The 27,470-nt window shown below is 30.7% G+C and overlaps 1 protein-coding gene across 13 annotated transcripts in view; it reads left to right on the top strand.

Annotated features, from left to right (window-relative positions):
• LOC138320406 (voltage-dependent calcium channel type A subunit alpha-1-like) overlaps positions 1–27,470 on the top strand; it is a 164,201-nt gene that overhangs the window by 111,031 nt on the left and 25,700 nt on the right. For 5 of the 13 annotated variants that reach the window (XM_069263357.1, XM_069263360.1, XM_069263355.1 and 2 more), the window contains 21 exons: positions 18–145; positions 471–583; positions 779–891; positions 1,277–1,408; positions 1,771–1,843; positions 2,138–2,258; positions 2,684–2,784; positions 3,206–3,253; positions 5,047–5,171; positions 7,166–7,314; positions 7,736–7,771; positions 10,183–10,306; positions 10,412–10,601; positions 11,269–11,375; positions 17,360–17,456; positions 17,557–17,717; positions 17,988–18,131; positions 18,452–18,653; positions 18,846–19,007; positions 20,770–20,925; positions 26,189–26,272. In XM_069263357.1, coding sequence (XP_069119458.1) covers positions 18–145; positions 471–583; positions 779–891; positions 1,277–1,408; positions 1,771–1,843; positions 2,138–2,258; positions 2,684–2,784; positions 3,206–3,253; positions 5,047–5,171; positions 7,166–7,314; positions 7,736–7,771; positions 10,183–10,306; positions 10,412–10,601; positions 11,269–11,375; positions 17,360–17,456; positions 17,557–17,717; positions 17,988–18,131; positions 18,452–18,653; positions 18,846–19,007; positions 20,770–20,925; positions 26,189–26,272 — 2,566 coding nt within the window. Of the gene's footprint in view, positions 1–17; positions 146–470; positions 584–778; positions 892–1,276; positions 1,409–1,770; positions 1,844–2,137; positions 2,259–2,683; positions 2,785–3,205; positions 3,254–5,046; positions 5,172–7,165; positions 7,315–7,735; positions 7,772–10,182; positions 10,307–10,411; positions 10,602–11,268; positions 11,376–17,359; positions 17,457–17,556; positions 17,718–17,987; positions 18,132–18,451; positions 18,654–18,845; positions 19,008–19,674; positions 19,783–20,769; positions 20,926–26,188; positions 26,273–27,470 lie in introns of all 13 variants that reach the window. The other 8 variants (XM_069263359.1, XM_069263364.1, XM_069263356.1 and 5 more) reach the window with 7 other exon arrangements.

The following is a 27,470-nucleotide window of genomic DNA, read 5'->3' as shown; positions in this document are numbered from 1 at the left end:
ATTTATTTCTTTTTCAGAATATCTACGCGCCACCTAGTAAAAAGTCAGCCATTCTATTGGTCAGTAATCGTGCTAGTTTTCCTCAACACTGTGTGTACAGCCTCCGAGCATTACGGCCAAGCCGAGTGGCACACTCATTTTTTATGTAAGTTTACTGATTACTGAGAAGCTGTTTTTATTTTACTCATATTCTGAGTTCTTACTTGATAGTCAAATTTGATGTTTTTAAAATACCTTTGAGTTTACCATACTTTAATTTTCCTAATCAGAAAGTGCTAGTTTGTAAAACTGTTAATGTAAATAAATCATACATTTAGCATTGAAGATACCTGTATGATTGATTTTATTGAATCATTCTAAGTAGAAAATTGTATCATTACTTTTTATAACCATCAGTTAGAAAATGTATTAATAAAAGTTTGTAGACTTTTTAAATATTATAAATAACAGTGAATGATCCACCTTTTCAGATGTGACAGAATTTGTATTCCTAGCTTTCTTCCTTATGGAGATGATCCTGAAAATGTATGGTCTCGGAATCAGAATATATCTTCAGTCCTCATTCAATATATTTGACTGTGTTGTGAGTATATCTGAAGAACTTGTAAATTCTTAGTGTTTTGTTTCATGAGCTATAGTATACAACATATATGCTGCATCATGTATAAAAAAATTACATTTATTGACTATGATTTATTTGTATTGTTTATGTGTGAGAAATATGAGAAGAAAACAATTGATGCATTGTTTTAAATATGACTGTTTTGTTTATTTACAGGTCATAGTAGGAAGTATTTTTGAAGTGATCTGGTCGGAGTATAAAGATGGTGCCTCATTTGGTATCAGTACCCTCAGAGCTTTGAGACTTCTTAGAATATTTAAAGTCACCAGGTTTGTCACTTATCAGATATTTTTTTAATTTAAATCAAAATATTACAGATGTAGAGCTCATGGTTAAGACATGAATGCAAAATGCTTTGGAATTATATATATATATATATATATATATATATATATATAATAAAAGGAAAAAATTGGTTGTAATTTTCGACAAAAGTATTGGTTATCATTTAAGGTCATTTCAAGTTTTGAATAAAAAGAATTTAAATAAAGTTGAATATTTTGAGATACTGTTAATATAACGTTCCTTTGATTAAAAGGTTAACTATTAAAAAAACAATGGTTGCAAGAGTATTATTTTCCAAACCTAACTCGGCTTGACGTAGGATACTGTATGGTAGTGTTTATACCTATACTTTGTTGTTTGGTTGTACAGGTACTGGGCCTCCCTACGTAATCTGGTCGTATCCCTGTTAAGCAGTATGCGTTCTATCGTCAGTCTTTTGTTCCTTCTCTTCCTTTTCATCCTCATCTTCGCCCTCCTTGGTATGCAACTGTTTGGAGGAGAGTAAGTATATTTTTTGGCCTTATATCCAGTGACTTCACTGGTGTATTATCATTGCATGTTATGTAAAGGTTAGCTAAATCTAGATCACTTTTCATATAAAAGTATGTGTACAGATAAAACGTTTTCAAATCATATGAGATTTCATGAAACTCTTATTGAAGTGTTTTGCTTGCCTGGCTAGCTTGCATACGTTGTCATGTAATATTCTAGATCTGATTGAAGCACTATCTTGAAAGTTAACCATGGTCTTCTATTCATAAAACGTGTTTTTGAAGTTATTGAATAATTTGCTACTTTATCTATAAAACAAGTATAGAATTATGATGATTAAACTGTGCTATAATTTTCCCCTTGTATTGTAGAATGAATTTTGAAGACGGTCGCCCAGCGAGTCACTTTGATACCTTCCCTAGAGCGTTACTAACAGTATTCCAGGTAAAAATACTATCACTAAAACAATGATTTAACAGCATATAAACCATTGAAACCATGTTCAGCAGCAGAAGTTCTATTTTCTGGGCAAATCTGCAATCAAAATAAAAGAGAAAAAATGTACGTTTATTTCAAATCATGACTATAGATATGACAAAATATTTTTAGAATCTTTTCTTGAAATAATCATCACTGTCAAATGTAAGTTTTTATAACTTGTTTTGATTTTCATATTTTGCTTATTGTTTTGTGTATAGTTTGCAAAGCCTGTAACCCTTAGCGTTGCATTTTCTTCAGATCCTTACTGGTGAGGACTGGAATGAAGTGATGTACAGTGGTATTAGGGCAGGCGGTGGGATCGAGGGCCATGGCATGATATACTCTCTATACTTCATCATTCTGGTCGTGTTTGGTAACTGTATCCTTTATACAATACATTAGAATGACACCGTCCGGTTTGAAAGGAGAACATCGCTTGACAAAAATGGAAACATCAAGTCTGTATGCTTTATATCGACCTTCATATGACCATGTTTTAGCAAATGAGTATATTGGAAAAAAATATCTAGTATAGAGTTATATTTAGTGCTATATCGGTCTGTGATAAAGATAAGTTCCATCTTTGCTTCTTACAGAATAGTCTGCCCTTGGGATTCACAGCATCTATTTATGAGCCTTAGTCTTCAGAGAAAACAAAGTAATTTTCACTTACAAACCTGTGGACCACAATCAATAGCTATACCTGCTATGGGCAGACACCTGTAACTCTGTAAAATGCAAAGACAAAGTTACATATGATGAAGATATATTCATAAAAAAATGAAAGTCCTTAACTTAAACCAGACACACTGCTAAATGTCTTCTTGGCTATCGCTGTTGACAACTTGGCCAACGCACAGGAGTTAACGGCTGCTGAGGAAGAAGAAGATGGACAGAAGATTGCAGTAAGTTATCCAAAACGAAACTTTACTTCTGAATCATTTAAAAAAAATTAAGTCATCATACTCTGATAAAAAGTTATAAGGAGAAAAGCCATTTCTAATTGATAATTTGAATATTGCAATTAAGTGATGTTCAATTGCTCATTTTGACAATACCATTTGTTTTCTATTACCATTAGTTTTACAACATCTAGCTAGTTATCATTTGCTCTTCCTGACAGCGGCATATGCATTCCAGACATTTTATTATCTATCCTTAGTTTTGGTGGATCAAATTTTAGAAATTATTTTTGTAGATTTCAATAACCTTTTTGTAATATTTGTCAAATCATGCTTTTCACTTGCTGCAATTTCATTTTGCTTTGAACCCTTTTGCTTAATTGTTTTGTTTCCCATTGTGTTTGCACCTCGTCTTGAATTACAGCGACAAAGTGAAGTGAAAAAGGAAATGGAAGAAAAGTTTACAAATCAGGTTATTTCCCTATGGCTTATAGTATTTTTCTTCTGTCTTTTTAAAAATCACACTTTCATGATGTCATCTTTACCTGCACTTGGTGGAAGGCCATTTATCTTATACTTGTTACATTGTATGGATGATTCAAAATCAGGTGCCAAATTAACTATTTCTTAAAAAATGTTGAACTTGTAAAATCAAAAAGTTGAATGACTTAATCATATAGTTTGAAACAACTATAGTGATACCTTTGACATTGATGTGTCCTTTTAAATTGAGGTGTTTTATTTACCACTGATAGATCTTAATTGAAGTTTGTGCAGAGGAAATAATGGACATGGCTACCTGGTATTGACTATAGTTGGTGAAATATTTAGGGGCATTCTTTAACTTTTACTGCGGAAATAGTCATTTTATCACGAAGATTTTGTTCCAGCTGAGCATGACAAAATCATTTAATATTACTCACATTCTAATCTGACATTAAAATGAAAGTAAGTTATTAGTTTAATTGACATGATTACAAGTATTCTATGAAAGCATTCCATTTTGCTTACAATTGTTGGTTCCCACCAAATTTTCTTTAGTGTTTTAGAGTATGATTTAAAGCATGATTGATATTAATTTATGTTGAAAATATGACCATATTTGGTCTTCTCCAGATAATTGTTCATCTGCATTTAATTAATAAATGCTAATATGTATAATGATATTGGGACTATAACTGGAATTAATTACTTATATTTCCTCTCTTTTTTTGTCATTCTCTTGTAGTTGGTAAAAGGGATGTCTGCAGATACAATATATAATGATTTATGTACACTATTATAACCTTTTTGTGAAGAAAAAAAGAATTAAAAAAAATCATAGATGAGCATCATACATGTTCATATTCGGAAAATGATAATGTCATAATTGCTGTGGTATTTGTGGTACAGTGGATCTGCGATAATTTGGACACTGATGGTCCTGAAAACTCATAATCTGAACAGAAACATCCGGGAACAGACTTGATTAATTTATAGTAATTTAGTAAACATAAACTAGCAGTCTGGATAACTTGAAATCTGGAGGGTTTGGAGTAGGGACAAAAGTGTTTGGGTAATCCAAGGTACACTGTAGAGATAAATAGTTTATAATCTTACAATGTATGAGATATATGCTGTAGTATGACCATCACACTTGGTATTGGTACACCATTATGTTAGTTGAAGATGTGTGTTTCTATGATATCAGGTATTTAATATCTCAATTTAGTCCACAGCACTTAAGCAAGCACTCAGTTAATGTTTAAACCAATTAATGTTTTGAACATAGATGTTTGATTCTATGATATCAGGTATTTAATATTTCGATTTAATTAGTACATACACAGCACTTCAATTAAAGCACACAGTTAATGCTAAAACCAATTAATGTTTGAAGCAGTTTCTTTTGTCATTAATGAGAATTGAATCTGTTGCTTACAAAGGGATTATTAAACCTGAGTCATTAATTTATTTTAAATTGAGAAATAGCAGAAAATTATTATTACATGATTTTTAATTTATCTAAACATCTTTGAATAATGAGACTCACATCTTAATTATTTAGTTATTTTACTTTCTTAATTTATTATTTTTAAAGGCTAAAGATTTTGTTGAAAGTTAAAATGTTAAAGATATGGAAGAAATTTAAAAAAAAATTGGTTGATATGTATAATGCAAAGCCCTGTACTTGTATGTATATCAATCTCATCTCCTCAGGAGCAGATACCTGTCCAGCTAAACAAGAAGACTTGGTTATTATTTATGTATATATATATATTACAGCGTATGTTAGAGGAACAGAACCGTGAAGTCCTGGCCCTAACAGACTCTGGACTTCCACCACAAGTCAACATCTGTCCACCGTCACCAGCCAACAATGAAGATCCAAAAACAGGAAACTTTCCATAGTAAGTTCTCATTTTCTTCTCCATACATTATACATTGTATTTCCATACTAAATGAGCTTAACTTATAAGATATGTGACCGTGATATTTTTTAAGTTTAATATTTTATTAAGCAAACATATAAAGAAGGGTTCAAAAGGATTTATTTTAATGTCATACTATCAAGGTGTATATAAAAAGAATGTGTTAGGCGTTAGCCAGTTTTCATTCTTACCATTTGAATTTATTTGAAACTATTCCTACTATCTGTAAATGATATGGATAACTTTAACATTTTCCGTACAGATTTGATAATGTTATAAATTCACAACGCATGTTTATTTTCCACCTTGTGTACCTGTTCTAACATATTCACCCAAGGCAGAGCCTCTTGGTCATTTCATCCTTTTTCCTGACCAATTAAAATGTTTTAAAATATCTTTTCTGCACCTTACTGTCACACTATCGTCTGAGGACTCTTATCCTCCAGCTATATCCATGTATATAGATAATTAAATTTAGAAAGATTTATTGTTTATTTAAAAAAAAATATCAATTCACTTGTATCCTAGTAATTAACACATTGTTGTCATTCATATTTATTATTTTTGGTTGCGAAAAATCATAAACATGAATTTTTAAAGCTTTGTGTTGGTTAGGTAGCATTGAATAGACTTTGAAGAAAATTTTACTTTTTATTTTTTATTCTTTTTTATTATTTTGTTGAAAATAGGGTACGAATGTTGAAAGAAAAGAATAGAAGTTGTTTGAATGATAAATGACTGATTAGAACCAGTCACACTTATTTTGAACATTTACATTTAGTTTATTGGTATCTTAGATTAACAATGTGTTCCATACGCTTAATTCCTATGAAGCTTATTATTATAACTAAAATAATTAATATTCTATATAGCTTTATTACTATATAACAAAGAGTTAACATAATTCTTTGCACATGGTCACATGATTATGTTAATTTATTGTTTTCGAATGTGTGCCCTTGGTTCAATTAAATGTACATATTTGTGGTCTAGATCTCTTTCAATGTTCTACTGACCTTGACCTTTGTGTTATGCAAATGATGTGACCCCAGTCCTTTTGTTCCCACTAGTATGACCTTGAACTTTGCCTCAGTAATAACCCTGACCTTGTATGCAACTTTGATGTTGGTTTCCTTAATCTACATTCATCTTGATTCACAAATCTTTTGCTGGAAATTTTATAATTATCAGTAGAACTAAAGCATCCAAATCATTCTTCTAATCTGTTTATGTTACCATATAAATACTGTAAAATTTCCAGCTATTTCAGACTCAGAAAAGTTTGCTCTTGAAAATTAAAAAATGAGGTTAAGAACATTTTTGTTTTGTTTTATTAATCATCTGACCTTAAGTAAAACAAATATATCGATAATAATATTCTTAAGATTTCAAATATCTTTTATGTAAAACTATCAAGCTTTTCTGAATGCAATCATGATCTACTTCATTTTTATGCTACAGTGAAACAAAAATCTCATACTGTTCAAAAGCAATCAATCATACACAAAAGAAAGACATGTACTTCTTTGTATATTTTATCTATTCGGCATTTCAAAACAGAACAATAGAGACAAATACACAGTTTGAGATGTTTTCAATAGAAAGTTTGTATGAATTATAATGCTTCATACATGTATTTTATATAATGAAATTATTCAACAATTTAATAAAGAAAACTTTTAGACATTTTAGACAACCATATCCAAATTATCAAAATTGATCATTTCATACATTACATATAAAATACCTGCAAAGAAAAGATATTTACAGAATGGAAAAAAGCCACTATCTTATTATAATTATTTCTATCTTGAGCATCTTATATTTTGTACTTAAAAATTGATATTTTAAAATTATGATATTTTAAAGCTGAGATATTGTTTCCCTGTAATATATTGGTTGTTAAATGTTGTTCCCCTGTGTGTTTCACCATTGTTTCATTTTACCATTCTAGATAAACATTGCACTTACAGTATATGTTTCAGTAATTCGGGCAGTCAGATGGACCGAAACCTCAGCCAAAATAATCTCAAGAATAATCGGGACAAAAATTTAGCTCTGGAAATGGACAACAAAGCAAATATCAATGCTGATCTGGACAACATAACATTGTCTGATTCAGGTAACTGTCACAGGGTCGAAAACATTCAAATTTAAACTGGAAATAAATACAATGTATTACAAATACTAAGATTGGAGAAAGAGAGATAGAGGCAGGAGATCACTTAGAACACAAGAGATGGAACAGAACTGACATGAAGTGTATAAACTTTGTAAACACAATCTTTATTTCTTAGCTAATTAATCGCATTAATATCTCGGGTTAATTAAGTATCTTTATTGGTAGACATTAATTTTATCATTTACTTAAAAATCTACTTAAATATTACATGAGTACTGAAGAATATTAAAATGTCTTTCACTTATCATAAAGCTTCTGTGATGCATTCGATAACCAAGTTAGAAAACAAACACATGGTATGCTTTATATCAGATACTAGTATGCTTGTTCAAAAAGTTTTTTTTCTAAAAACGTTTTCCAGCTCGGAAAAAGAAAGAAATGGACATGAAAAAAGGAGGTACATAACTGTCCCCCTTTGAGAATGATTTGGGGATTTTTTTCTTTTCTATCTTCTATGCTGATTGGATTGGGATGCACACTTGAAGTAGCTGTGCTTTTCTGTATTATTTTAACTTCAAACACTTGCTCTTTGATAACATATTGTTTGAAAACATCTCTTCACTTCATTCTGTGTATGCACTATTATCATAACTATTTTTCATTATGTTTCACAACTACATGTAGATCACTATTTAATATGTTATATGGCCACTCTAGGTAAACACTCTCCTTAGCTATAAGGTTACTTCTTAGCTATAAGGATAGCATATGTATTTTTCCCTGAGCCTGAACTCTAATAAAACTGCACTAACATTTTTCAAAGGAGATAATTTAACATTGCATTAATCATCTTATGGAATTCAAGATAATTTGAAAATATTGAATAAACTACCATATGAAAACGATCCTTTTTTCATTATTTGATTAAATATAGAAAGATGAATTGCCCACTAGGGTACATGTAACAGTCATCATCAGTAAGGGTTGTATTGGTTTACTCACTTTAAGAGTCAATGTTCAAAACAAGAGAAAAAAATAAATTCATCGATTTCAAATTTATCCTACGACTTGTTCAGTGCATTTATTTATTATATATAATTATACGGTAAAAATGTATTATATCAATCAAAATGTCTTTACTATCAAACTCAATAGATTTGATTGACTAAATTGCCGTGAATTGAAGGAACTTAGTATAATCTTTCTTTTACAGCTGTGATATGCAAGTGTGCTTATTTTTGTAACATTGCAGTTTATTTATGAAAAGGATATATATGAAGTTCTGCTTGTGTGGTAAATAAGATTTCATGTAAGCAAAATGACAGTTTTTGAAATTTCAAACAAATAAATTGAAGAAAAAAAAGCAAAATTTGAAAAATAAGCTGTGAGATTATATTTTTGTTTAAGATTAAAAATATTTGATTTAGGAAATAAACATATTGACATTTATTGTAGAATCGGGCTGGGCTAAATGCGGAAATAATTTAAAAAAAAATATCGTTCAAAATATTGATTGACATAATTAGGATAAATGTTTTTTTCCTACGTTTTTAAACATAATTATAGATTAGAATAACAACATTTGGTTCACATCAAAACTATTCTCAGCAATATCATTATTTGTGTCAGGTTTGGAAATTAACACTTGCCAACAGGCCAAATGCGAGTTGATTTTTGAAATGGCGATTTGAAAAATATTGTATTTTAAATTTTTGGCGAGCAGATACATCATTTGTTATTATTAGTATACGTTTGTGTAAAGTCAGTCAGAGAACAAGACATCCAAACACTGTACCATAAGGACCTTGAGACAGTGGCTTATTTCTATATATTGGCTGTTCATTATGTGAGCTTTGATAAAAGCAAGTGATACTTTAATAATATGTGACTGGCTTCCATTTCGACAAAGTGCCACATTCTGAAAATAAATTGTTGTTACACTACACTACAGTGACACTAAAAATGTTCAAACATTTATTGTAAAATATAATAAATTAATATGATAAATGTCAATGAATTTGCTTTGCTTTTAATTTTAATTTAAAAGTGGCAAGCAAGTTTCTGATTTGGCAAGTTGAAATTTTACCAACTTGCCAAAAATGGATAGTGGCATAAAAATTAAATTCTACCCCTGTTCTGTGCTAAAATTCTTTCTTCCAGGTTCGTCATAACTGCTGAAACTTATATAAAATAAAATTAATATTTGAGATATCATTTCTAGTTGACTCAACTATTTTTTTGATACCTTGTGACTGCTGAGGAATTAGAATCAATGATGTGTTATTTACAAATCTGGTGCCATTCGGTGTAACGCTCATTACATTTTTGCACAATGTCATGAAAAAAATATTTAGTAGATAGATAAAGTTTAGTTGTTATGTATCTTATCTTTTGTATCTTTTTTAGAATATGATTTGAATTTAGATTAGATGTCTAACAGATAAAACGCACTTAAAATTATTTTGATTAAAAATAAGTCAAACACTTATTTTTGTTATAATTATGAGTTGTTAAATGCGTTTTGTGATTGCCTGTTAACTTAGAAATTTGATGCTTTTTTGATAATGTTTTATATATATCAATTGAAACTTTTCAAATATTTTCCACCTCGTTTATTGATACACATTGTAAGAAATATTTATATTGATAGAAGCATCAATTTTTCATCAAGAATTGTAGTTTTGATAATTTACAATATTTTTCAAGAGGTACAATGTAATTCATACACTATTTCGACGTATTATAAATAATGTTAACAGGAATGCATATCAAGAGACTTCTTGTTGTGTTATTCTAATGGTGAAATGGCTTAATTTCCAAACATTGATTGTCATCAAGAGTATAATGAGAGTTGAATGTGTTGTACAGGGAGTAACGACAGCAGTGTGGATGTACCAGAACCGGCCACTGGACAACAGGAAGAGAATTCCTTCAGTGGACCAAAGCCAATGCTTCCGTACAGCTCCATGTTTATCTTTGGTCCAACAAATCCGTGAGTAGGAAACAAACAGATTAGTGTCGTACAATTTATTGGTTGCTTATATTAAAGGATTGTGGTTAACTGGAAAATAATTCTCTATATATTTTGTTTTTGCAGAATTCGTCGATTTTGCCATTTTGTTGTGAACCTTCGTTACTTTGATTTGTTCATCATGATTGTGATAAGTGCCAGTAGTATCGCCCTGGCAACCGAAGATCCTGTCAGAGAAAAGTCGACACATAACAGCATCCTGGAATACTTTGATTATGTGTTCACAGCAGTATTTACCATAGAGATGATATTAAAGGTATTTACTATAGAGATGATATTGAATGTATTAACCATAGAGATGATATTAAAGGTATTTACCATAGAGATGATATTAAAGGTATTTACCATATAGAGATGATATTAAAGGTATTTACCATAGAGATGATATTAAAGGTATTATCCATAGAGATGATATTAAAGATATTTACTATAGAGATGATATTAAAGGTGTTTACCATAGAGATAATATTAAAGGTATTTACCATAGAGATGATATTAAAGGTATTATCCATAGAGATGATATTAAAGGTGTTTACCATAGAGATGATATTAAAGGTATTTACCATAGAGATGATATTAAAGGTGTTTACCATAGAGATGATATTAAAGGTATTATCCATAGAGATGATATTAAAGGTATTTACCATAGATATGATATTAAAGCTATTTACCATAGAGATGATATTAAAGGTACATGTATTTACCATAGAGATGATATTAAAGATATTTACCTTAGAGATGATATTGAATGTATTTACCATAGAGGTGATATTAAAAGTATTTACCTTTGAAGCAGACTTTATTAAATTTTCAAGTGTTGTTTTGAAAGGTTAAGATAGTCTTTATGCTTTGTTTAATTAGAACTGTAATATTGCAATGTTGAACATAGTTTCTAATTAACTCTTGTATATCTTCTCACCAAGGTGATCGATCTAGGAGTTATTTTACATCCGGGCTCTTACTGTCGAGATCTCTGGAACATCCTTGATGCTGCTGTGGTCATATGTGCCCTTGTTGCCTTCAGGTTCTCGTACGTATCTAAAATACGAAATTATTGTATGATTATTTTGGTTTGTATGTATACAAGTTATATATAATTACTGGAAGAGGTTAGAGGTTAGATATTGGATTCCAAAGACAAATGGCATGTTTGAATATAGCTGATCAGTACATAATTGTGTTCCATTTCGCAATCAAAATTAGATATATTTTCGGCACAAAAGATGTTAAATAGACTAGAATCATTGACAGAACAACAACAATCTGTTAAACAGGTTTTGGTTATAAATATATACACCATCAAGATTAGTTCCTAGATTTGATGATGTGCCTTAATTTGATGTCTGGAAGACAACCATTATCACTTATTCAGTGTGTGCATAGTTTAATTTAAATCCGTTACTGGGCTCTATTGAGTTTTCTTCTTCCAAGTTTTATGTGCTTTTCATGATTAATTATGGATAAATAGTTAGATTCAATGCACCTTACCGAACACTTTCAAACTAGTATCTAACTATGGAAATGGCATATTTTTTGTAAGAAACGATCACAGTTTTACGGTAATTTCATTATGACTATTTTACCTTTTTACTTTGGATTGTTTTTAAAACCTCTTCCTTATAAGTGAACTGGTGAAGGCGTTTTAACGGGGATTCTTTTGTGGTGGTCTATTAGATGGTTTATTATGAATATGAAATAATAATAAAAAAACGAACAATAGTTGACATCGAGAAAGCATTATACATGTAATTATGGTTTTAATCATTTCATTTTTGAATATGGTGGCTTCAATTCGAACTTTAGTGTCGTTGAAGTTCTGGCCCATGCGCTAGCACCACCCTTCTCCCTTTATTCTGTAGTATAAATATGTAATAGTTATGATGAGACATAAATAATTATGAAGATTTTTTTATATAACACTTGCTATTCATAAAAAAATACTTACAGTTTAACAAGTTTGTAAAGAGATATAAATATAAAAATATGTTTGTTAAAAGGAGATTGGATATTAAAATGTATCAAATAAGAAATGATTGTATTTTCCTGATTCAGCTTGCACTTTACTTGGCTTCTCTCTTCTTCTCCTGACTAAACCATCCGTTATTTTTCATTATATATGTGTATCTAACCTATCGTGAATATTTCTGATCTGTGAAATGTGTTTTCGTTCTATTGATTCCCTGTATTATTTAGCTATAAATAATGTGACCTACCTATTATTTGATGAGTTTGTTGCTGATATAGATGGTATGTTTGTTTTACCTATTGTTTTGGCCTGATTTCATCAGCAAATGTCAGCCTCGCCGTAGTTATAATAACAACTTGAGATGAACACCATACAGATGGCAGCCTGTACAGTAGAGCTAGATTCATTTAGTGATTTTAGTTAGCCTACATAATGTATATTATATTTGGTTTTGTAGAATCAGCCTTAAAGAGCTTATCTCTATGGTAGCACTATACGGAGTAATTCCCTATCAATATCTTGTTATGAGATATTAACAGTAACTTATTTAAACTTTTGTTAATATCTCGTCTCCATAGTAACAACAACTTTAATTAACGTATTATGTTTACATCTCGTCTCCGTAGTAACGCCAGTAGGTAAGTCTGTAGAGAAGCTGCCAGCTCCCAAGTTCATTGTCAATATGGCCACCAACCTTTCCTTAATTTTTGACACGAGATCATCTGACTGGCTCACATTAGCCTGTTCTTCACTTCTTTTTATGTTGTTTATTGCATTTTAAACAAAATGATAATGTACTTTTGCAATATTAATTGAAAAATTCTATTAGTTTAAATGTATTAGTTTAACTGAAAAAAATGCTTTCTCAAATTTAAAATTTAAACTAAAACGCATTATTGCATCCTTTGTTTCTTTTATATATTTTTCATGAGTAAATTTAATTGAATTCTTTAAAAACCTTTGCAGAATATAAATTGTTTTAGTAAAATTTCTAAAAAAGAAAATATTTGCATGTATCATGTCAATGTTATGCACTTGAATGCTTCCAATTTCTTTAAATATTCACATTGTTTTGTATAATAGAGTAAATGGTAGTATGTAGGGCACACTATTTTTAATGTATAATCACCGAAGGATGTATGTATTCTATTGTTTTTTAATTCAATATCTGGACAATTACTGAAACTCGTAGCGTATATAAGACTGAACCATTCTTATAAATACAAACTCTATAAACTAATTCTGTTTTTTGATACATACAAAAATATATTAAACTACGTCTTACTTATAATCACAATGATAACTTAAGTTGGTGATTTTCCTGAAATAGAATAAGTAATAAGGAAAAGACATTTTTGATGAACACTAACCTTTTTTTAAACTCTTGATTCTCAACTTTCCAGCATGATGTGAAACCAAATTTACTCAGTCTAGATTTTCTGTTATTTCCTTAACTTGTATTCTGATTCCATGCTTTATTGATATTCTAATGTTCCCATGTGTCCACAAAACTTTCCCATGGTGATCATGCAACACATTTTCCTTCTGTTTCTATTTCTCTCTATCATTGTTTTCATACGTACTACTGAACACTTCAATTGTTGTAGCGAACATATTAGTAACTTTTCAGTTTCATAATTTAATCTGTCAAAATGTCAGTACATCAATATTAACAATATTTAGATGATTATCATCACACCACTTGAAAACATTCAGATATACATTTTGGCTTTTAAGCAGAGAAACATTCACATTTATTTCCTAAAACGGGTTTTTGAATGATTTATCTATAGTTGTTTAAATTGATCCATTTTTTTTATTTCTAAACAAAATGTCTTACTAGGTAAACTTTTCCTTATCAGATTCTTCACAAATTCTATTAACAAAACCCTCGATTGTAAGAAGTATTTCCACTCCTTTGCCGCATCGAAAGTAAAATCTTCATTGTCTCACAGTGACCTCACTCTAGAGGTCAATGTTGGGTCTTTATTGCAATGCTGAACATTTGATACATTTACTGTTAAGGTTTTACAGACATGCAAATGGGATCGAATATACTTACAAAATGGCTACATTAATTAATAATATTACCATCTATCCGTACTAAATCAGAGTGCGCTGACAGGCAAAGCGTAATAAGTACAGTAAGCCTAGATCACAATTTAAGGGGACAACTACAGAAGGGTTTATAGTTAAAATCAAAATGTAATCGACATGGATTTGTTTTTGATAAACTCAGTATTGACAAACCATATAATGGTTAGCATTTTTCATATTAATGAATTATTCTTTTCCTATCTTTTTACTTATCCTTATGATTGAAGCATGTTCTTTTTTAAGACAAATTCGAGTTATACGTTTTATATTTAATGAAAGCATAATGTAATGTAAGTGAATTTAGAAGTATTCAATAATGTGTTTAAACAAACCGTTGATTTTCATTAATGGTAATATTTGTCTATTTGACTAAATATCTAAACAACTTCTGAATCAAATAGTATCAGAATGTAATGTCAATGTTTCAAAAGTTCATTTATGTAAACCTTTTCATACATATAACATTATGTTTCATCGTACACAAATGAGCTGTAATTAATAATTGAACGTTATACAAATAATACTATGTTTCTAGTTGTATTCATAAATGTCATTTCTCTTTTCGTTTCTAAGCCAACTACCGACTGAGTAACCCATTATATACTTTCTCAGCATGACAGTTTTCTGTAAAAAAATAGATTTTTACACTTTTCATCACGTACATCAGAATAGTCCATTACATATCTAACATAAAATGATGCTGAAAGATCACATGCACTGTAGTTTAGATGTCATGAATATGTGTATGTTCCATATTTCCTAATCATTAAGTATATTGACTAAAGACTGATATAAAGCAAATATTTATCTTGTTTTTTATTTCATCATTCACAACTGTACTGATTCACGTATGTCTTAATTAAATACCATTATAAAAAATGTAACGAATTCGGGAATTTAAATACTCCGAAAAACTGTAGATCAGAGCAGGTAACAACATGAAAAGTTATCATACTGAATATAGAATGTTTGTAAGGTTATCTAAACATTACAATCTGGGCAGTGTGGCCGAGGAACATAATATTTCTAACCATGTCTAATTCTATGCGACTTATCGAGACCTTGCAACGTTTTGATATGTCACAGAGATGTCCCACTGAAGTTATGGTGATGTTTCAGGAATGTAACGTATTTTCATAGTAATATATCGACGAATTTACCAATCTTTTCCGCACAATTTTGGAGGGAAATTGTGCTGTCTTGACATATGTAATCAAGTTTTTTTGAAGATTATGATCTTTTAAAATCTTAATAATATCGGGTGTAAAACCAGTTTGTACAGCTGAATTATCATGATAAGGGTGTTTAAGTTTTTGACTGCAAGGCAATAAGCGTATGGAGAAAAAAGAGTTTCTTTTTGTCTATCTCCGCACCATTTCGTGGAATTCCGAGCATTGGCTCTGCAATGTTTGAACGAGTACGTTTTTGAAAACACTGATTTTATTTTACATTTTCATGTTGGAATATATTGAGTCTTTGACTATCTTTCTGAATTGGGTTGTTCCAAAATTGCGATCCGTATAGCACACTGGGTAAAATTACTTTCCTCTATAGACCTGCAATGACCGTTGGGTTTGTAGTTTTACAGTCTTGACCGAACCCTGTCATGAGATTGAATGATTTCCGTCCTTTTTGACATCCATTTGTTATTGTGGTAATGACCTTAATATCACTTGTTCTCAACATTTCAACATGTTTGTACGATCGATTTTTGTATTGTTATGCTGACTGTATCCAAGGTCCAATTGAAGTTTGGGTTGGTATTTGGTTTTCCGAAAATTTGAATTTCGCTCTGACTTGCATTGTATTCGATCTTATATATTTTCGAGTAGTGATCACATACGTTTAAAGTACTTGTAATGACGCAAGGTTTGTAGCCAATAGGGCGAGGTCGTCTGCCAACAATGGATTGCCACAATTGATCTCAGAGATTTTTGCCCGAACCTTTGTTACTTCTAACTTCGTTTTCCGTTTTACTATTGTCTCGTGAATAACTTCTTTTATTTTAAACAACGCAATTGATATCGCATATATAGTGCTTCAAAAAGGGACAATTTGCCTTTGTTCTGGTGAAAAAGGCTTTCTTTTGAAAGTGGTAATATAGTATAGATAGGTGCTGATATCGTAGATTTTAAACATGAAAGGATATATCTGACAACAATCGTTCTGAGACTCAATGCCACAGTGAGCATCAGATTCATTTTAGCAACAATTAGACTAAAACGATCTGTGGTAACAGTCCGTCACAACAGTATTTTCCTCTAGATTGATGTAAGTAATAGAATAAAGTTTTCCTCTCAATGACATTTTAATGGAAATCTTAATTTTGCATCTATATTAAGTATATTGAAATATGTAACAAACATTTAATGTTATGAACGTTTTACACTGCTGTCAGGTATCATGTAATGAAACTTTATATGTGATATTTCTGTTTTCTTCCCACTGCATACATGTATCTTACATCTCGTGTGGACATGATTATCCGCATATTTTCCTCTATTCTTTGCATCCCTATTTTCTCTATTCCATTATATGCTACCTTACACAATATGGCCATCCTGATTTTCTCTATTCCATTATATGCTACCTTACACAATATGGCTATACTTCTTGGATTGATCCTTGTATTTGTAGAAAAAAAACTAAAAATAATTCAAAGAATTAACAAATTGATATTGGAAATAAATGATGAAGGGACTTATTTTTAATATACACTGATAATGAAGACATTGTTTTTGCATGTTAGAGTAAGGTAGAGTAAGGTAGCGTACACTTGTCTTATGTATCTTTAAGCACTCTTCTCCCTCTACCCTGATATTTCATATTATCGCAGCCTTTCCTGTTTTACTTTATGCTCTGCTTCAAATTTCACTTTTCTGCACATATTTTTACACCCTTTAATTCCTTCCTAGCAGTTTCAGTGAGATTTGCTTTCTGTCTTTTCACAGTGATGGCGCAAGTAAAAACCTCAACACAATAAAGTCATTGAGGGTGCTTCGAGTACTTCGTCCTCTTAAAACTATAAACAGGGTACCAAAACTAAAGGTGCGTACAAATGCATTTTATTACTCATTTATTGCCGTTTGATGCACATATGTGTTTTAAAAGAAACTTTAATGTTAAACTCTACAACCTCTTTCCTCAGGCGGTGTTCGACTGTGTGGTGAACTCCCTGAAGAACGTATCCAACATTCTCATTGTGTACATGCTATTCCAATTCATCTTTGCTGTCATAGCAGTCCAATTGTTTAAAGGGAAATTCTTCTACTGTACTGATGAGTCCAAAGAGACAAAAAAAGAATGTCAGTAAGTATAATTATATCATAAGTAACAAACAGATACAAAATACAGTGTATATAGTTAAGATGTTAGAAATCAAAAGTATTCAATATTGCTAGGTTTCAATATCGGTTAATGTAACATTGTGAGATGTGCAAGGAGATAAAAAAATCTTCGGATGGCAATTGAAAATAAATAACGAAAGTAGTAATCTTATATAATTAAAGAAATATCCATGTATGAATTAGAAATTATATATTGGTACATTGTATATTGATATGTATTTTCACTTTGCAGAGGCCAATACTTCTCCTATGAAGAAGGGGCAGACTCCCCAGAGGTAAAAGATCGGGAGTGGCGACGGCAGGATTTCCATTACGATAACATTGTGTTTGCCATGTTGACTTTATTTACTGTCACTACAGGAGAAGGTTGGCCAGAGTAAGTACGCTGTGATAATGTTAACCAGGTATCATTGATATAGTGTATGATTACTGTGATAAACATGCTATCAAAAATGATGTCACAAACGTGAGTTTAATAAACCGTTTTAGATAAAAATCATTTAGAAAAATCAATTATTTATTTTTAATGCATATATTTTTTTCTATTTTTTTTCTTTCATACATCTTGAGTTTTCAGTTAAAGGATATTGATTTAAATGTGTTATCTACCAATAACAGACTATACAATATATATAATTTATGTAATTAAAACTGCATGCGAATCCATAATTTTAAAACTTGTTTTCTATATCCTAGTGTGCTCAAGAATTCCATGGATTCCACAGTTGAAGACAGGGGACCAAAACCGGGCTATCGTATGGAGATGGCCATCTTCTACGTATTTTTCTTTGTTGTCTTTCCATTCTTCTTTGTAAACATATTCGTGGCCTTAATCATTATAACATTCCAAGAACAGGGAGAAAGTGACCTCGGCGACCAGGACCTGGACAAAAATCAGGTATGTCTTCATCTACGTGGACACTGCATTGATCTATTCTTAAAAAATAATCATTCATTTGAAATACATATAAAAAGTCAATTTCTCAAGTAACACGGATCTTCATATTTGTCTTAGAAAAATTTAATGAAGAAAATTGAAAAAAAAATTGGTTTTTCTTTGAGTAATTCTTATATTTTATTTCTATTTCAGAAACAATGCATAGATTACGCAATAAATGCGCGCCCTACCAGTCGCTATATGCCACAGAAGGGGACGGCCAAATACAGAGTCTGGCGGTTGGTCGTCTCCCAAAAATTTGAATATTTTGTCATGACACTAATCACACTAAATACTATAGTGCTGATGATGAAGGTAAGCATGTCGATACACTTATTGATGTAAATTGGAGAGTCGTAATTACTAAAATGTAACTGATAAACTAATTACCATGATGTTAAGTATGGCTGGATGGTTATCCCATTTCCTTTTGTTTATCACATTTTCAATTATGGAAATTATTTATTTAACATTACAGTTCCGATGTTTATTTAAATGAAACAAACTATTTACTTCATTTAAATCTTATTTTATAATGACCTATTTTTGAAAAAAATGGTATAGTATTTGCTTTGTTTAAGTTTGTGATTTTGCTTTGTAAAATTACAAGGGATGAGATATAAGAAATTTGTTTAAAACAGTATGTCATAAATTGTTTGGAAAATGAAAATGTAGCGGTCAATGAAACTTCTGTAGACTAAAGGATTTCAGGGGTCAGCTGTACCGTAATATGATGTAACAATGCTACAGGGCATGTTTAAAAATCAGTCAGCGTAAGTGATTTATTCGATGATATTTGTTGGTGTGAAAAGTAAAAGCTAATAGTTCAATATACACATGTTTAGGGATATTTTGTTACCAGTAATACATTCACCACCTTCATTATTGCACCTATAACAGAGGATACATTTTATATTTTGTTGCTATGACAAAGTTTTATTTTGTTGTTACCTTGACGACATGTTCTCTCCTTGCCATCCAGTATAATCGCCAGCCAGAAGACTACAAGACGATCTTGAAATACCTAAATAGTGGTTTTACCGTAATGTTCACCATAGAGTGTACTCTCAAGCTTATTGGGTTTGGCAGGGTAAGGCTATAGGTCATAGGTCATGGGGTATTCATTAATTTTGTGTATTTTTCATATCCATCACCAACTTGTAACAAGGGTTTGTTTGAAAATTCATTTTCGATGTTTATCTATATTTTCAATTATCAAACTGAAATTACGAACTTCTATTTTTTGGTTCGTTTATTTTTTGGATTCTTTAGTTGTTGTTTTTTTATTTAAATCAATGTATTTTCGCTCTGTACCAGTATGTTGTTTTTGACGAAAACACAGTTAATGAAATACACTTATTTGTGTACAAGCAGAATGAATTTTCATTGCCCTGGTATGAATAGTACTGTAGAATTTCACTGACTCCTTGGATCTGGGTATTTCTAGTGTATGAACCTCTTTCACCAAGTAACTAGTCACAAATGTCATGGTCACATTTGCCAAGCTGAAAATTAAAAGCTTAATTATACTTACATAAAAAATTGAAAACACATGAAAAATGTATCTATATCATAATTTTTTATGCAAGTATATTGATAACGTATGACAATCTATGTGCATCTTTTTACATTTAAAACAATGTCCTGTTACCATGACGTAGGTTGCTAGGTGATGTGGAGATATGGGCCTGTCTTGTTGCACGACATTAGATCTTACAAAAACGTAGCACAACTTATTGCATTGTCCAAATACGTATCTAAAACTGAATGATGACTTATAAAGGGAGACAACTTTAATTTGTCTGTTATATCTGACAAGGTTACATGTTTGTGTGTAGTATTTTTATTAAAGTTGTCTCCCTTTCATGTTCTGTTTGAAATCGGCACGTAATGTGAAAAATATTAATAAAAAAGACTTTGAACATTTGAAACAATCAGCAAAGCAAACTATTCATTTTAAAATCACAAAAGACCCAGCGGAATTTAAATGCTGAATGCTGCTGATTTCAGATGGAAACCTGTGTGATATGGAGAAGGTTTTAATCTCGGCTTGTTTTCTAACCTGCTTAATTTTCAGTTCACTAACCAAAGCCAATTTGATGGTACACAAGGCAATGATGATTTAGCAGCGGCTTCCTCTCAATACGAAAGGGTTCTTATATCAATTAATATCGTATTCACGGTTCTGTTCACCATCGAGTGTGTCCTCAAGATACTAGCGTTTGGAATAAAGGTTTGCGGAAACAGACAGACTCGTCAAACTCCTTTGTTTTTCAGTCGTTAATTTTTGTGAATTAAACTTAATTGACATGTCACCGACATACACCCCTATCCACCAAAACCTGGGTAGCCTGTTTTTATGACAAATTAAAATTTGCATTTCGGCAAAAAAAAATTAAAAAAATTCGCGTAACAAAATATCAAATACAAGTTTTGCCTGTCTCAGTTCATTCCCATCACAAAAACAGACTATCCAGGGCTATTATCCACCTATGGGTGTTGTCCCAGTGCGATTTTGTGCAGTGCCGCTGAGTGAATATGCCTCCATCTTTAATTTACACTCCAGCCGTAGGTGTCATACAGTGTCACTGGCTCACTACCACACATGTAGTTTTGTTTACATATGAATCTCGCTTTGATTGGTCAAAGTTCGGCTTTGATTTGTCACGTGATGATTGCTCTGTAATCACAGTTTTCTGTTGATATAACGAAAATAGTATGAAAAATAAATATATATTCACCGATGCTATTTATTTGCATGCTCTTTTGTTTTTGAACATGTGTTTTGTTTGTACCGATGTAGCTCGAGTTGCATCGGATATAGTGATATTCGCTCTAGAGGTACTGTTTGAAAGTGCTTATTCCAAAACATGGTATCCATATCGGTCAATTATCTATGCCAGTTTTTGTTAGTATATAAAATTTACTAGGAAAATGATCATTTATAAACATGACGATTTAGAAATCACTCATTCATAATTAATGGTCAGTACATAATTATTAATACGTTTAACATGCTTTTGTTAAAATGGTTCTTGTAGTTTTAGGTAATTTTCATTACGTGAATTATTAACAAGATTTCTTCACAATACTGTAGCGTAAAAATACTTTTTTAATGGCAGTATCGTCATATAATTACATTTTCCAGTCGTTTTCTAAAATATTGTTTGTAGGCAAATATCCAATTCTTCTACAAAATATTGCGAAAAACTGCAATTTGTGAAGCATCATCAGTATATTATATTGCTTAATCATATCATCATATCACTTTATCATATGACAGCCAAGTTTTTCCATTCAATAAAAAAGCCATTTTATGAAATTGATTACATATCTGCATTGTGATTAGTTGATTTCTATGAATGGTAAACAAACTTTTTACTACGAAATGAACGATGACACCAAACTAATCTAGATTCATAACGTAAAATCAGTGTATCAATTCTCAATTTCTCGTGTCGGTATTTTTAAATAATTTATATGTTCAAAATTGATTATTAAGAGCATGATGAAACTTGATTAATATTGTAAATAAGCTGGCTATTTTTCGCACTATTTACTACGGCGCATTGTTTCTTGTTATTGATATGGTTCGAATCGCAACTGATCAATTGATCCAAACGGGAAGAAAAAAGGCAAATATTAGTGGAGCACATTATTATTATTTTATTCTGGATACTGCTCATGTTGATATGACACTTTTATTTAAGGGCGGGTTACTTGGATTTCCATCTTTACGATAGTTTGTCCGTAAAGAAGTGTGATAATGTTTTTGAGATCTGCTGTAAGTAGGAAGTTATAAAGGTATACCACTCATTTTTGTAAACGATGATTCTCAAAGACCCCTTGTTGTGGCGCCTTATAAGTTTTATAATAGAACTCTTGGCTAGTGTTAGATAAACACTATAAATATCTACTCAATAATTCATAACAATATACATCACATTGTGTGAACTGTTTACAAAGAAGAAGGTAAAAAGGAAAACAGAACAGCAAAGAAACAATACTAGCTGACCGGTGTATATCAATCAATGGTAATCGCCTAGTAAACCTATATAACAGGTCTTCCCTGACACAGTTGACACGTTCATAAAGGAATTGTTCTTGTTTTGTATTTTTAGTTTCGTTAACTTAATTGTTCTATCACATGTATATTGTGATCTAGTTTTACAAGCAACGTCTGGGGTTCATGGCAGTTTACTTTAAAATGCTTTATCTCTTTTCATCGTTTTAGGTTACTTAATACTACATTACTTTTCTCAACTTAATATCAATCTAAACGATGGATTGAATGAAATGAGTAATTTTTCATTAAAATGCATTTCAAATCAGGTTATAGTTGAATTTATCAGACAGAAAAAGATTACTCTATTAAATCATAGAATATGCAAATCATTATTTATTAATTCCAAATAGATGGTGATATAGATTCAATAAAAATATTTGTTAGTAAGCATTGCATTTATTAGTCACTGTGGTCATGTGTATTAACATAACAAGTGTATGTTGTAGACCTCTTTATTTAACATTACTAGTGTATGCTAGATTACTTTATTTCCATATTGTATGTTAAGGAAATATATGCAAGCTGTGTTTTAAGACATTCTGAATTATGAAATCAATTCAAATTGAACCTGGAAACAATAATATTACAATCGTTAGTGTATTGTTTCTTAATATGTATAGAAGTATTGCTCCATCAATGTGAATGATGTTAGATATTTTCAAATGTTTTCCAGATATATCTCAGTATGGAATTTAAATAACTTTAGTAACTTGTTTATTCATGATTTATTATCATTCTTATATTCTAATTGCATTGAAATGCATTGAACTAATCAATCATCAATCAATCAATTCTTTTATTCCTCTAAGTTGAGATTTACAAAATAAAAGGATTTCTCAAAACTTTACAGTTTTACATATCAAATGAGTAGTCAGATTCTATTAAAGTCTACATACAGGATATTTTAACAAGGCTTCTTTAGAACAGGTTTTTATACTGGTGAAAATGTCTTGACGAAATTTCCAGAAATTGTACGCCGTCTTTAAGAAACATCATATATTCTGCCCTTGAGGTAAACATATTTTTGAATTCTTGGCAGTCCATTCCGAACAGTATTCTCAAAAAGTGTTCGTGGGATATATCATCAATATAAGTGCACACTTCCGGTCCATATGTCGCGAGAATCTTCTCCATGAATTGATTCAATAAAAATATTTGTTAGTAAGCATTGCATTTATTAGTCACTGTGGTCATGTGTATTAACATAACAAGTGTATGTTGTAGACCTTATAAACTTGTTTATTCATGATTTATTATCATTCTTATATTCTAATTGCATTGAAATGCATTGAACTAAAACGTAGAAAATATTTTGTATCACAAACTTGCATACGTTTCCTATTTTGATTTTGTTCTGCTACATATTTATGTTGAATGGTTACAGCAAGTTAATATGTCAATACATAAATACGTACTACGACTGTTCTTTTTATGTTTCAAATCACTGTTTTCTGATATAAAGTATCAATATTATATCTGCACCAAGTGTGATAAGGATGAAGGCATATTCACTCCAAATACCCCCTTATTTTCGCTTTAGTGTGGCTGGTTATATTTAGTGACGTCATTTATTTACCAAACGTTACATTTTATTATTATATCATGCGCTACCTCCCTCTCAAGATTTTCTTAGTTACCTCCCTTATTTTAGCCAACCATCTTATTTTGTACGTTACGAGAGATTTTGGTTTATATGAACTCCATATTCAGCCATCCTGATATTATCCTTATGATTGTACACATATGTGACTATTGTTGACGGTTTTAGCATGCTACTTTGTTTTATAATACCATTGTGTACCCCATCAGGTTGGCTGCTACAGTAGACTTTTTCTTTGCTTTAATTGACATCAGAGGTGGTTTTTAAAAAACGGGATGCGTTTCTTTTACGGTGGTCCATAAATTTCACTATAAAGAATATTTGTATATAAACTATCTTTGAACTTATCAGCTGTTGCTTCATCAAATATTGGAACTTTGTTTCGAGTTACATAATGCAATTAACAATATTAAGAATGGACACTACTCAAATTGATTAATTAGATCAATGATATGAAATAGTATATATACCATTTGTTGAATTTTGGAGAACAAATATTGATATTTCCGATAATTGAGTATTTGGATTATAATATTTTAAAGAATGTGTTGCTGTTGAAGCAATATATACTGTAATGGGAGTAAGTATAGACACCTTATGACTAAAGTCATCCGCTACTTTCACAGCTTTCCCTCTGATTGTTTTTCACATATGACTTACGTTAACTTCCAGCATTTGTTTTCAGGTCATCATCACAAAAGATAAATACAAAATTAATTCAAAATGGACAATGGAATAAGATGGGGTGTTGTCTTTTACATCCTAATACTTTTCAATTTTCCGTTTTTAGTTATTCACTGATGTGTAGAAATTAAGTTAACCATATTGAAATCGATTACGAAAGTCTTGGTAGAAAATATATTGCATGCCATATGCATGATTGGAAACAACACTATATATATATATATATATATATATTAGTCAATGCTACTTATAGCATATACATATACATTTACGTGTGGTAATCTCTGAATGCTCGGCACTATCAATACGTTTAATGTAAGTCTATTGGGCGAAAAGTGTACTATTACTCTTTTAATTCTGTCAAGATATTAAATACTGGAGTAGTGTACTACAAATACCTATGTTCATAGCATATGTAGAAACTTATATATTTATGTCTTGTTAAGAAATTAATTCAGAAGTAGAATCATTGTTACAAATGCAATTTAATGAGTTGTTTCTTAATATGAACGTGAATATTGAAACAGACTATGATTAGGCAGTGACTATATGTATAATATACAAATAAACTTATTAAAACTGTAGCTGGTTTGTTGTAACCATTATAGGTGTTACTGTATTCTGTGATTATTAGAGCTACAAATATATACACTATGTGCACCTAGGCTAATTATTTCAACAGGCATGCAACAAAATTGTTGTTTACCACTGGTGCGTCTCTCAATCTTTTGTGATGTTGACTTGACCAATAATTGCTATTCCTTTCCAGCTATTTATGTGACAATACAATAATAAACGTATGCCATTTGTGTATAATTTGCTACGATTAGTGCTTTAGAGATATTTTAATCAACAATGGGCATATTTACAGTAATGTATGTGTCTCTGATAGTTCAAACTGTTAATTCTATTTTGATGGTATTGATCCTGATAATTGATGTTTAATATAACGACAATTCTGTATAATTGAATTTCTATTTAATATGCATTCGGATTATCATAAAGTCCATAATATATCATTAAATGTTGATAACAAATATTGATAGCATTGATTTTAATGTAGCAAATATTGTTCTTTATTAACAAGTATTACAATTAGCATTGTTCTTGAGGTATCATTGATTGTTATACACTTCATTCCTACAGAACTATTTCCGTGATCCCTGGAACGTCTTCGACTTTGTAACAGTCATAGGCAGTATCATCGACGTCCTTGTCAGTGAATTTGGGGTGAGTATCTTGTCAATCGTCAATAGAATTGAATGAGATTATGTAATTTGTCTTATGAAGTGTTTAAGTGACGTTCTCAATTATGTATTAAACTGACAAAATAATTTTATTAAATATATATAGAACGTGAGATGTAAGTTTGAATTGTAGTTCACGGAATTCCACGATTTTTTCCAAGACTACACAACAAAAACGATATGTTACACAAAAATAAAGTTACAGTGCCGCTGACTTACCTTTGCTCTTTGGTATGGTATTTTGATAAAATGTCGAGGGAGTAGCAAGCTTAAAATCATTAAGGCACTTTTTTTTTCATTTTCATAGAATACAGCTGTATAAATCTATATCTATATAAAACCCAGAACATTTAGTTGAATTATATACGCCTTTTTAACAGGTGTGTATAATGTCACGTAGTTTTCATCTGCGCTGTTACATTTTAAAAATCGTCTTGGTGACCATTTTTTATTTCCAAATTTTTTTCGGGGAAAACTGAGAATATACCAAACACAATAGCACACTTATGCTTTGTCAATCTTTAGAAAACATAGGTTAGTTTTCGAAAATGTCTTCATGTGGGATGATGTAGACTTTTTGCACTTTATTCAAATTTAGGAAAGCATCATAATCATTGAATCGAAAAATAAACAAGAAATGACGCTGTTATTATCATTGGCAATGTAAAATTACAGGCATCGTTAGCGGCATGGTAACTTTAAAGTGTGATTATGTTAAGGTTTAATTAACATTAACATGAACATATATTTAATTATTTATTTTTTACTTTTGCAAATGTCTGTACGTAAATATCTTGTACAGAATGAGCGTACAAGCTACTTTCAGTTGCCATATATTAAATATGACTGATGTAAACCTTTGTATTTATTGGTGCTGGTGGTGACTTGATTTTCACTGTTAAGGTGAAGGTATAGTTTATTGCTGGGTATAAATGATTGATATTATTTGTCGCCATTCATTTATTCAACTATTTCTGGTTGATATATATATATAAAAGCGGTTTTGGTGTAAAGGGATCTATTTGGTGCATTGACTGTTGGTATTTGCTGCTGAAAACCACTCTCTTTAGATATTAACATTCTATGTATAGAAAACCTATTTCTTGGTGCTTCTAGAGGAACCGTAGCAATTAGCAGTTTAGAAACCTTTTTTTAGTTTAAAACAATGAATGTGTCAATAC

Source organism: Argopecten irradians, chromosome 4 (assembly GCF_041381155.1).
Source record: "Argopecten irradians isolate NY chromosome 4, Ai_NY, whole genome shotgun sequence".
NCBI lineage: Eukaryota > Metazoa > Mollusca > Bivalvia > Pectinida > Pectinidae > Argopecten > Argopecten irradians.
This window is presented reverse-complemented; position numbering and strand designations above follow the sequence as displayed.